The 12487-nt window shown below is 46.8% G+C and overlaps 1 protein-coding gene and 1 non-coding gene across 2 annotated transcripts in view; both read right to left on the reverse strand.

Annotated features, from left to right (window-relative positions):
• Positions 1–9761, reverse strand: part of SLC13A4 (solute carrier family 13 member 4) — a 38650-nt gene extending 28889 nt beyond the window's left edge. The window contains exons 1-2 of the mRNA XM_068549521.1: positions 9663–9761; positions 4406–4534 (exon numbers count right to left, since the gene is read on the reverse strand). Coding sequence (XP_068405622.1) covers positions 4406–4534; positions 9663–9761 — 228 coding nt within the window. The remainder of the gene's footprint in view (positions 1–4405; positions 4535–9662) is intronic.
• TRNAQ-CUG (transfer RNA glutamine (anticodon CUG)) lies at positions 1296–1368 on the reverse strand. The gene has a single exon. It is a non-coding gene; the product is annotated as a tRNA-Gln (tRNA).
• Positions 9762–12487: the final 2726 nt, after the last annotated feature.

A 12487-nucleotide genomic window follows, 5' to 3' on the forward strand; every position in this document is an offset into this window, starting at 1 on the left:
GCCCCTCTTGAGGCTTTTCTTCATTCCTCACGTGACTTAGCTTCTAGATTTCAGACATCTTGGCTACCCGCCTCTGAATGAGCTCCTTATCCAGAATTTCCTGCTCTGAACACATACGTTTATTAATTGAGCAGATTTCAGTACATACTGGCTAGCAGTTAAGGGTGAAAGTTCTGGGGTCAGGCAATTCTGGCTTCAAGTCCTGGCTCTACTACTTACTAGCTGTATCACCTTGAGTAAGTTACTTAACCTCTCTTAACTTCAGTTTCCTCCTCTGTAAAACAAAGATAAAAATAATAGCCGCTTCCCAGAGGATTAAGAGATACAGTGCATGTAAAGGACCTCCCATTGCGCCTGACATGTGGTAAAGGCTTGGCATTTTGGCAGCCACCCTGGACAGAGAGCCGACTCGCACTGAGTCTATGCTCAGCTGAAAGATCTTTTTCACACAAACTGCTAACATTTATCCTTATTAAGCTTCCTTTTGCCTGGACTTCCCTTCCAGTCCGTTGTCTCTTCCTGGCAGCATGGATTCTGTCACTGTACAGTAGCTGGTCCATCTAGCTTTGAGTCATCTGCAATCCGATAACGTGCCTTTCTTATTTTCATTTGTGCTCTCTCTCCAGCGCGACCCCAACATGTTACTCAGATTCTTTCGGTTCAGCTATTCAACCAGCACTCAAGTTACTCAACTGTGCTATCACCCAGCCCACATTTCTCTGATTGAGAAATGGTTATCCCTGGAAATATCGAAGGCTCCAAAGAAAAAGTTAATTTATGTTCAGCAACATTTGTTTAAAAGACCAGGGAAATTATAAAGCTTTGTGGAAAGACCTCAGTCAAAAAGTGGTCAGTATAAAGTTTGGGCACTCGACAGGGTAAATTTCATTTATATAGAACATTCCCTCACGTGAAATTGTGTAAATTGGGGTCTGCAAGGCCAGAAAAAGAGGCATTACTGCATAGGGTCTTCTGTGTTATTCCATGTGGTTTATACTTTCTCCCTGCTAGAGTAGAAACTTCTCAAGGTCAGGAGCCATTTTGACCATTTTCTATCTCTTTTCAGCGCCTGAGTTCGGCTGATAGAAGACAGTCTAAGCTTTGCACACAGTGAACTCTTAAAATCCTGCAGACTGACAATTCATCGCTGTAAAATTTAACCATTTATATGCACACATCCAGCCCCAGGGGGAACCCAAAGCATTAGCTATGAGATTCAAGAGTGCAGAAATGACATATTTAAAAAAATTTTTTTTCTTTTTTTTGGCTGCACGACACAGCATGTGGGATCTTAGTTCCCAGACCAGGAATTGAACCCGTGCCCCCTGCATTCAGAGTACAGAGTCTTAACCACTGGACCACCAGGGAAGTCCCAGAAATGATATTTTTTTTCATTTTTGTCACCTGCAAGGTATCTGTAACATCCCATATTGTATTGCACATGGTAGGTACAGCACTCAAAATATTTTTCTGAATGTTGACTGAATAACCTGAGGGACAAAAGCCACAGATTCAGGGTCACACTGATCCTATTCACATGCTTTCCTTCATATGGAGAGTACACTACTGACACACCATCAAGAAACATTGCAATCAAGAAACGTGAACTAAGGGCTAGTGCAAGAATAGCCCGTATGCGTAAGACATCGTAAATCCTAGAGGGTGTGAAATCTGGGTGGAGAGAGGACGTGTCCACAGCAAGTGTATATCTGATGTATCTCATGTACCGTTTAAAGGACAGAGGTATCAGGGGGCTCCAAGGGATGGGAACAACACTTTTAGCTGAGGTTTTTGGAAAGGCTTCAACCAACAGGGTAATTGGGTAGGCTCTTAAAAGCTGAAGGAATTAGAGAGAGCTTTCCAAAGTGGAAGAATGGCCTGAGTCCCGGCAAGGGGCTGGGCAAGCACAAGGTGGGTTTGGGGAGTGACAAGTGGATGATTTGTCTGGAGTAGGGGGCTCCTGCAGACCCCCGGCCTAGCTTTTCCCAGGGAGCCATGGCACATGCTGGTGTGGGGGAGAAGTCGGTGACTGTGGAATAGATATTTTCTCCGTCTGCAAAGTCAACTGGCTCACAAAGGGCTGTAACCCATTGTCCTCTACCCGATCGGCATGTCCTTCAGTCTGAGTTTAAAAGGCTTGCTAAACAGATTATATCTGGCCTTAAACTGCTCTCTGGAGCTCAGCTGTTAAATATCACCAGCCAAAGCCACTTTATCAGACAGACGGGGTAGGGTTTTTCACCCCAAATGATAAAATTGGCCCCTGGCTTCTCCAGTGTTTTCCACCTCCAGCCCCAGCAATAGCAACACCCGATCTCTCCCCGGAAAGTCTTCTTTTTCTCCTTACAAAGTCCTGTTGCCTTTGAAAACAACTGCCTCCCTAGACTCCTTATAGGTTGAGCCTTCCTGGCTGTGCAGATGGGCAGGCCCTAGGATGAACTGTTGCCTAGCAACATCCCTAGTGTGCGGAGGGGCTGATTGGCCCACCTGTCTATAAGATTCCGCTGCAGGAGGCCCTTGGGGAAATAGAGGCATCATCTACTTTAAGACTAAGGCATACTGTTGGCTTTTGGACTGCCTGTAGTGAAATACAAAGATATTAGTCTTTTAATGAATAGTTAGCTCACTTTAAAAATGTTACTTAAGTTTCAATTCTTTCTATAACTTCATTTCTTCCTCTGCTCTCTACTTTCACCTCCCGACTCATTGGCTTTCGCTTTCACAATTTTAAAGAGAAATCTGCAGGACAAGTTCATTTATGTTTCTCTTAAGAAAAGTAATATTGGTGCTTGTTCTTTTAGGCATGCACACAGACCCAAACTACCTGCTCTCTTTCGACAAAGGAAGGGGGATAATTGGAGTGACTGCCTGGCGCTTCAGGTCCCAGGCTAGCTTTTATGTGGGTCCCCAGGATATTGGTGTTGGACCCATCTCCAGGAATAAAAGCACTGCTGAGGGTTTTGGGGATGCTATCCTTTTTGGAGAGTCTGAGGCTATTATGATTACTAAGTGCCAACAAACGAACTAATGTACCAACAGCCTCCAAACCAAACTGCCCCAAACCAAAACAAACAAACAAAAACCAGCCAGTTGAGTCCATGCAGTAGAAGGACAACTTGTTAATTTGTAGTCAAGTACAGCAATTAGGGGACGGCCTAATTTTTATCTCTGGACTTTAAAAATAATTCTGTTATCCATGGTTAAGGCATCCCATGGACCCAGGTTCATTATTCCTTCCTCACATCACACAGGTGAAGAGATGTACAGTTCTTAGTATTAACTCACCATGAAGCTACATGATACATTATGGAGTGTTTTTCTTATGGTACAGTAAGCAAGTGCATAGACTTTGAAATCTGACAGGTATGAGTTTGAATCCAATTCTGCTGTTTCCTACTATGTGATCTTGGGTAAGTTTCTTAACTCTGTGAACCTCTTTCCTCATCCGTGGAATGGAAATATTAATATCTACCTTGTAGACATCTCGGGAGTATTAACTAATACAGCACTTCTGGTGTAGTGCCTGATTTTTAGTAGGAATTCAAACATTAGTTCCCTTTCCTCTTTCTTCGGTGCCTCTGTCCTTAACTAACCTCTACCATTCAATCTCCTTCAGAAACCCTAAGCGGAGACCAGGTGCTATAAGGAGATAATCCAAATGGAATCAGGTGTTAATGAATGAAGACCATTCTTCATCTTGCTCCAGGTTTCTGGCTGTGATTTTCTTCTTTCCTATTTGTGGTGGGCTTAACTGTTTGCACTGGCACCACCCTGGGTTTCCTGTTGACAATTTCTGTTAGAATTTTAAGAATGCCATAGAGAGAGAGAGTGAACAGAGGACAGATTCTAGGTAGGCAGCAGTCAAGGAAAGAATATGCAGTAATCTTGAGTTGGGGCAGTAGGGACAGAAATGTTTTTTAGAGAAAGTGAAGACATTGTCAGGACTCAGGGAAACATGGTAAGTCTCTCTGTCGGCAAGCATTTATTGAGCACCTACTCCATACGGGCTCAGCTTCATCATGAGATTCCAAGGACCTGGGAGGCCTGATTCCTGCCTTTGAGTGCTTAGAGTCTAAATGGACAATCAGAAGACAGAGGAAGAGGAACAGCAGTCTGGTTGAATGTGCCAAGCATACAGTTCCTAAAGGGTTTCAGGCTGAAGGAACAATTGGATGTGATTAACCAAAAGGCTTCCTGAAAGAGGCAGTTTGACAGAGATGAAGGTCATGGGTTGAAGGAAAGGAGCTCAGGGTCCAGAACAGCAGGTGCAAAGGCTTAGTGCTAATGGGTTGTTCCAGAGGGTGAAAGAAGCCCCCTCCTCAACTGCTTTGTGAATCTCCCTTCACCTTGAGCCCTCTTTCACTGGCCCAGCAGGGACCGAGCAGGGGGCGACTAATGGTCTAACCTCGCTGGATCGCAGGACTCCGAAGAACGGGTAGAGGAAGGCAGGCACCAGGGCTGCAGCTCCAAGAGGCACCGCCTCGGACACCCAGTACACAGCAGTCACGATCAACACGTAAGCACACGCAGCCTCCTGGAAGGGGAGGAAAGTGGGTGGTTAGTCACAGGGATAGCCACTGCCACCGAGGATCCAAAAGAGACCCAGGGCACAGGCAGGAGGCACACGGACTCAAACATGGGCGCTGGAACACAGCTCTGGGAGGTGCAAAGGTGGACTTGGCAGAGAAGTTTGGTGGATACGTGCCATCGTATTTTGGTGGTGAAGTTATGGCTGCTCCTTGGGGCGACTGATGCCTGGCACGTGGCTTGCATTGGTTTGCAACAGGGTGGCCACCGGACTGTTATGCTATCACAGCTTGGTTGGTTCCTGAAACTGAGCAGGGTAGGGACTGAAATTAACTGCGGTGTCCAGATCATATACTATAAAGGTGGAGTTCACAGTTTTAACTTGGTCTAGGCAGGATATTTTGGTGTCAAGTTGATCAGATACTAGAGGTTCTTGGGGTAGCTGAAGGTGGGGATTAATTTGTGTAATTGATTCACATGTGAGTTCTGAAACTGGCCCGTTTGGGGCTGGATCACTCCTTGCCGGGTTGGTGGGGAGAGCTGTCCTGTGCACTGTAAAATGTTCAGCAGCATCCCTGGCCTCTACCCACTAGATGTCTGTAGCACCTCCCCAACTGTGACAACCAAAAACGTCTCTAGACGTTGCCAAATGTCCGTTGGCGGCGGGGGGAGCGGGGGCAATCATCCCTTGTTGAGAACCAGTGCCCTAACCAGTGTCTGGGACACTCCACTGCCTGATGCACATGGAAGCTTCCTTCTGACAAAGAGAGTAAGAGTGCTGTCTATCTGGAAGGGAAGGCCTGGAAATTTACCAGGGTTTTCCCCAGCCCACTCCCTTTGCTGGTTGTACAACCGTGGGGTGCACAGAATAAATAAGTACAACATTCTTATTAAAAAAATCGGTCCTCCTTAACCTTAGCTCCAGTAATCCTGGTTGCCCCGAATGGTGCTGATTAATGGTGGTGAGAAAGGTCACGGGCTTACTCTTGGGAGAGGTCACTGTCCAAGGGTTTTAACAATGGACTCCGGAGGGCCACTGAATAGAAGATCCAAGCTGCCTGTGGACTCCTCCGTTTATACCTAGTTCTAAACCCACTGGGCTCAGGTCTGACCTGCCCTGAGGCTGGCTGGTGATCAAGGAACCTGACAAATCTTGTTCTGTTTATCTCTCCCTTGGGTTCAGAACAAGCGTCCTCAAACTCTTACACAAAAGTTACAAAAGGTCGCCACGATCAGTGAGGGGCGTCAGGAGTGATTAACCCAGCCTGGCTGGCTGGAACTTTGTTCCCTCCTGATATGCATGGATTATGGGGTTGGGGGTTGAGAAATGGGAACTGGGCACAACAATTGTTGACTGTAGCTCCCACTGAGATTTCCTCTGGGGCCAAAAGATCAGAGAGAAGTTAAAGCTTTTGGAAGTGCTGATAAGACAACAGAACCAATACTGGGGGGAAAAAAGGGCTCCATTTGAAAAAGAATGCAATTTAGAGAAATGCTCCCTTTACTGCAGAAATAAAAATACCTAAAGGAGTTCAAAGCCCTTCAGCACACTTGAGCTCACTTATTCCCATCTCCTTCCTGGGAAAGAGACAGAATGGCAGGTGTTGTTTCTAGTTGAAGAAAAGGAGATAGAATGTCTTTCCCTCACTGAGAAGCCCTTATTCCTTACAAAGAACCTTCAGTCTTTCTTGGCTTGGTCATTACAGGTCCAGGAGTGAAGGAAGGAGAGAAAGGAGAGAGAGAGAGAGCAAGAGCTATTTCCTTCTACCATGCATCGTTTTGGTTTGAATTAGGAGAATTTGGGTAAGCCAAGGTAAACTTTTTGATTGTAATTTTTTTATTGTTAGGAATTAGAATAAGTTACTGGAGGAAGTCACCAAGCCACCTTCATCCAGCAGTATTAAGAACAGGATAAACTGCCATCATTTTTATCTGAACGTTCCTTAGAGCTTTCTAACTTTCATTAGAAGAATGGCCAAGAGACCACCTTCAGATGGCCTTTCCATCTATTTCGCACTCAGTACACCCATGGAATTTACATAAACTTCCTTTTGCCTCTTCTCAACTGTCTCAAAATTCAGTAGGGAAGCTTATAATCAGATAATCCAGAATACTCTGTGAAGTTTGTTTACAGGATCCTGTGTTCCTGCATCTGGCCGAGGTCTGGCAGGTAGCTCAATCAGTGTTGGTGAACTGAACTGGGCTCCTCTGCTGGCTAACAGGTCTCTCTTATCTACTGGAGAAAATATTCTAGAAACCCACAGCCTCTTATCACTGCCACTGGTCAGCAGGAATGTAGGGATTGGTGCGTACTCGGGCAGTGCCTTTAAGGGATAGTGTTGTCAGTTCTTTTTTGCTCCTGTTGACAAATAAAGGAGCGAGTTCAAAAGTGGCATTTCCCCACAGTGGATGCTTCCTGACCCTGCTACTAACTGATGTTTGCATCTGCTTCTTTCCCTACAATCCGACCACCCCGATGAAATACCATTCAGACTCCACTGGAAGGAGCTTGAGGTCACGTAATTTGGTGTCATAAATGGAAGGTCTTTTGAAAATTTATCCTGGGAGTTGGGTGTAACTTTTATCCCACCGGGATGCTGAAGCCGGGCTTAGTTACAGATGCCCCCCTCTTGACCCTCCTCTTCTGTATATGGGAAATCAAGTCTGGGCCCCTGGCTTTAGAGAGCTGGGCAGGAAAAAAGGGGAGGTCATACTAATCCTTCCTAAAATGCAGATGCAGCTTGTCACTTTGAAGAACCATCAGAACTGCAGACCAGGAGCTCTTGCCCAGATCACTTCTCTCAGTTCCAGCCCAGAGCAAACAAGGCTATTTAGGGATCTTAAGGATTAAATATCAGAATCTAAGTGTGACGCAAGGGGGCCGAATAGATGAGAGCCAGTCCCCGTGGTGGTTTGTGCCTACTGTGACCTCAAGGTGCTTCTGCGTCATTGCAGAGGAAGAAGGGCAGCGTCTTACTGACACGGTGACACACGGAGGAATCATCTTTGCAGGGCACACTGGGGCGAGTGGTGAGCAGGCTGCATCCAGGTCCGAGGGCTTTGGCCACCCGGGCTCCATCTAGCTGGCTGTCCCGAGGGCTACCCCATGAGCACAGACTGGGAAGCTCTGAGGTAGCATATTTCTCTTTTCTTAAGGCACTGGTTCTCAACTGGAGCCAATTTTGCCCCCCAGGGAATATTTGGTAATATCTGGAAGCATTTTTGGCTGTCACAATTGCGGGGGGTGCCTGTGTGCTGCTGGCACCTGATGGGTAGAGACCAGGGATGCAGCTGAACATCCTACAATGCACAGCACAGCACGGCCCTCCCCTCACGACAGAGAACTATCTCCCCCCACCCCCAAATGTCACTAGTGTGGCTGCTGAGAAACCCTGCCTTAAGGTGAAACTCAGTTGGACAGAAGGGGCTAGGTCAAGGAAGGGCAATGTCTCTTGGTCTCAGTGAGTCCATCTTTAAAAACCTATTCAAAAATTTTTATAGACCCCAACAGAGCAGAGGCTTACCTTTCCTTCCTTGTCTCTCCTCTTTTTTTTTTTTTTCCACAACATCCCTCTTCTGTCACATTTATAGATTTTTTTTGTCTACTTCAATAATTTGTTATTTTGTTTTCTTCTTCACATGGATACTTCTCACTAGTCATTGGTAACTGAGAAGCTCCAAGACAGGCTCCCAGAATTAAATGGCAGCACTACCCCCTGGAGTCATGGTCCCCAGAGATGGGGCTGACTCAGGGGACACGGGGGGTGCCTGATGCTGCTAGTGAGAAGAGCAGGTGCCACTTGGTTGGCATTCCCTTAACGTGTCTGACATTGAGTAAAACAAAACAAAACACAAACATGAAAAGAAAAGAAAATCAACCTATTGGGACAAAGGAAATGGACTAGTGTATACGCCGAGCAAACTTTCAGCACCAATCACTGTCTGCTAATCCCAGCCCGGTTTTCATCAGCAGCTCCCTGGTGCTCTGAGTTTTTATTCTACTAAAGATTTAAACCAGTTTGTTTTTAAAAAACCATTCTAATCCCCTTTAACTGTATAATTTAATCTTGGTTATGAAGTTACTCTGGGAGCTAAGTGGAAGACACCCTTCCCCTCCCACAAACAAGATTAACCTTTCTTAGCTTATTTTTCCTAAAGTCTCAAGGGTAGTGCCAGCTAGGGGAAGGGGTAAAGCCACCGGGAGGAGGAGGGAGGGGAGGAGGGAGAGGGAGGGGAGGAGGTAGAGGAAGGGGAGGAGGAGGGAAAGGGGGAGGGGGAGAGGAGGGGGAGGAAGGAGAAAAGGAGCCGGAGGAAGGCAAGGAAGGCAGATGATGGTCTCAGAAGCAGAGCCAGAGCTCAGGCTCTTCTGCTCACACAAACCTGGACAAAACATTGGGCCACAGTCTAGAGTTGGGGGCTCTTATTCTTTTTTATCAAGTCATTTGCTGTCTCTCCTTCAAGAGCACAGAGAAGAAAACACAGAGGATACAAATAATCAAAGGGCCATATGCATGGGACCAGGGCAGGCTGCCAAGCTGCGCAAAGTTCAGAAAGAACTTGAGAGATTAAGAGTTTCAAATCCTGGTTACCAGAGCCCACCGTGGTCACCCACAGACCCTGGCTAGATGCCCAAGAGCCTGGCCGGGGACCCCACCTCAGTGCACCTCAGGCCGGGGTCCACGGTCCCCTCCCTCCCCCATCCTCCTCCTCTCCTGGGAGGTCTTCCTGCATGTCCAGTTGCTCTCCCATATGGATGGTCACATGTTGACTCCTGGCAAATACCGGCTCTCCAGAGCGCCCTTCTCTTTACCGGGTGTCCGCCTGGCCCCTGCCCCCGAGCAGGCTGGCCCACTGCTCTGTGTCACACAGATCGGCCACTCCAGCCATCGCCCTTCCTCTTATCTCACTCCTGGCTGGGGGCCGTGGGGCTGGGGGACTGGGAACGGGGTGAAGGGATGAAAATGGCAGTTTTTAGGCAGAAAGTATGTTAGCCTCCTCCAGGAGAGCATTTCCGTTTCTTTACACCAACAGAAGAACGCTGAGGCGCTGCACCAGCACCGCGCTCCCTCCACCGGCCTCCCCTCTGACCTCCCCCCTGACCCCCTGGCCCCAGGAGGGGACCGGCTGGTACTCACGCTGCTGGGGTGGAGCATGGGCAGAGGCAGCAGCAGGAGAGGCACGAAGACGACGAGCAGCAGCTTCCTGGCTCGGAGGAGGCCCTTCAGCAAGCCCATCCTGGACCTCCTCCCCTCGGAGCCCGCGCCAGCCAAGTGCCTGCGCTGCTGGCGACGCCCGCCTCCCTCCAGAAACACTCCTTCAACCTTTCTCGGCTTCCAAGAGCCCTCTTTCGTCTTAAGAGCAGAACAGGAGGGCAGGTAGAACCCCTGTTGGCAACGAAGGCCGGCCTCCTCGCCTTCGGTTTTAGGTGGGATTGGTGAGCATAGTTTTATGCCCAGCAAAAAGGAAGCGGGAAAGGATGACAAACGGGGGCATAATGGCTCTCTCTCTGCTTGATCAGTAATGGAGTAACCTCATTCTAAAGCTCAGCAAAAGCCCCCTTAATCAATCAAGATTACACCTCTGCTGCAGCTGTCTGGCTGCCGTCTGTTGTGCCCTCCATCATTTTTCCTCTCTCTGATGGCCTGTTTTGGGCAGTACCACTTTCGCTTTCTACCTGTGCTGGCTGTACCCCCTTTCCTTAAAAAAGTCTAGCCCCCCCGCTTCCCTTAAAACAAACCCCCGAGTTTGTCAGCAGACCACGGAGACTTCAAATAGGGCTGGTCTCTTCTCCCAGGACCTGGCACCTTAACTCTGTTCAAATTGCTTTCCTTCTAATTGGTTTCCCATTATAATTTGCCTTGAGCCTGGGCCTCCAAAGCAGAAAAAAAAAGTGCCCAAGACCTTCCTTTTTGTCACGGGACAGACTCTTGCTGGAGGCCCACCTTAACTTTCCTTCACCTATGGGACGCAGGACAGAGGCAGTAGCCACGCCCATTCCTCACAGCCAATCAGCACGTTGGAAAGAATGAGTCAGTATCTCTTCCAAAGGCAGTTCGGGATTGGTCCCAGCAGGGGCCTGCTGATTCTGCAGAACCTAAGCAATTTGCAAAGCTTATTTTTGTTTCTCAAACATCCTAGGGGCTGGAGTGATGACCATCACCGTAAACATAATCCCACTTCCTCAAGCACTGCTTTAACGCTGCAAAGCATAGGACCCTGAGTTTTCTCTGGGAGGGCTACTTGCTGACCTAGTCCTTAGGAAGATGAAATGTCTGGTGGCAGGGAGAAAATGAAATATTAATCCTGGAGAAATTTACCCCAGAGTATAGAATATTAAGTCTTTTAGATTTCCCTGGTGGCAAAGGTTGTTTGCTTCAGCACCCGGGTGAATACAAAGCATCTGAGTCAACAGAGGATGTTAGCCTCTCAGAAAGACCACAGACCCTTTTAGGGAGAATGGGAAGGGTACTGCCTCTCTGGAAAAATCTAGATACCAGTCTCATTTCAGAGGCCCTTGGAGCCCAGACATCTGTGGTCTTTCTGGCTGGAGTAGGTGTTCCAATGTCCCTCTCTGAGGCTCTTTACCAAAAAAGAAGCAGGAGGCTTCCTTTGGCTGGAGGTGGGAGGGCAGGAAAAAAATTGATGGGTTCAGGAATAGGGCCTTTGCAGCCCTTGGACGCTGGAATTTCTGCTGTTTACAGTTCAGGAGAAGCATTCTCTTTTCTCTGAAAAGTCATGTGGATATGGGGCAAGGAAGAAAGAAAAAAGAGAGAGAGAGAGAGAGAGAGAGAAGCCCCCAAACTTATATATTTGGTGGTCCTTGGCATTGCCTTGATCTGAGAGATGCTGAGCAGAGTCAAGGGTTATGAAATTCACGTTCGCTTGAATTCACAGAACGCAAGGAATGGCATTCTAGGGTCTGCAGCTATGCCAGTTGGAAATAATCCCCAGGCTAAAGGCAAAGTGACTCCAGAAAGGTGACTTTAGAAAACCAGTTCTTCTTGACCTCTAACGCAGGAGCAACTGTGGCCGACCCAGTTTGAAATTTTCTTGCCATTGTAGGATGCGCTACGATGACTCATCTCTTTAAATGCATTTTAAAGACTGGCTACTGTATTTACTACATTCAGGCCTCATTTTGTGATGATTTGGAAACTCAGAATGAGCAAAAACACATGTGTGATGTTTTGGTGGCAAATATCAAAGAGACTGGGTACAAATAAACAGCTGTGGAAGTCAACATTCTCTGTTAAACCCATGAGCCACTTCAAATTCCTTGGTGAGATAATATGAGATAATAAAGATTCCATTAAGCCTGGAAACTCGATCATGACATTTTTATTACACCATAAGTGAATATTTGTTAAATAAAATTATGTGAGTGACATAGTAAGACCAGTAGTTCTCCTTCAGGACTCTATCCACTTTTTAGATAAAGAAAACATTTTCCTAAGGAAATTTTATACATTGCTTAAGAAATGTAAGACAAATTCCACCTATATGAGGTATCAAAAGTAGTCAAACACTTAGAAACAGAAAGTCGAATGGTAGTTGCCAGGGCCTGGAGGGAGAGGGAAAAGCGGAGTTGTGGTTTCATAGGTATCGTTTTTGCAAGATGAAAAAGTTCTGGAGTTCTGTCACACAACAACGTACATGTAGTTAACATTACTGAACCGTACACTTAGAAATGGTTTGGATGGTAAATTTCATATGATGTGTTTTTTAACCACAATAAAAAAATGAAAGATATTAAAATGGGTTAGGAAAGTCAGGGGCACCGTGTAAAGTCATTTAACAAGCATTTAATTTTAGGCCAGTGCTCTGGCCTTTACCACTTATGTGATTTACCACTTATGTGATTCTCCTTTAGTTAGATTCAAGGTGAGATGACAGAGCAATGAAGGTTTCAGCATATAGATGTTTTTCAATGTCTCTTGAGTGACACCAGAGGTAGCCATGA

The sequence above is a fragment of the Eschrichtius robustus genome, chromosome 8 (genome assembly GCF_028021215.1).
Source record: "Eschrichtius robustus isolate mEscRob2 chromosome 8, mEscRob2.pri, whole genome shotgun sequence".
Classification (NCBI taxonomy): Eukaryota; Metazoa; Chordata; class Mammalia; order Artiodactyla; family Eschrichtiidae; genus Eschrichtius; species Eschrichtius robustus.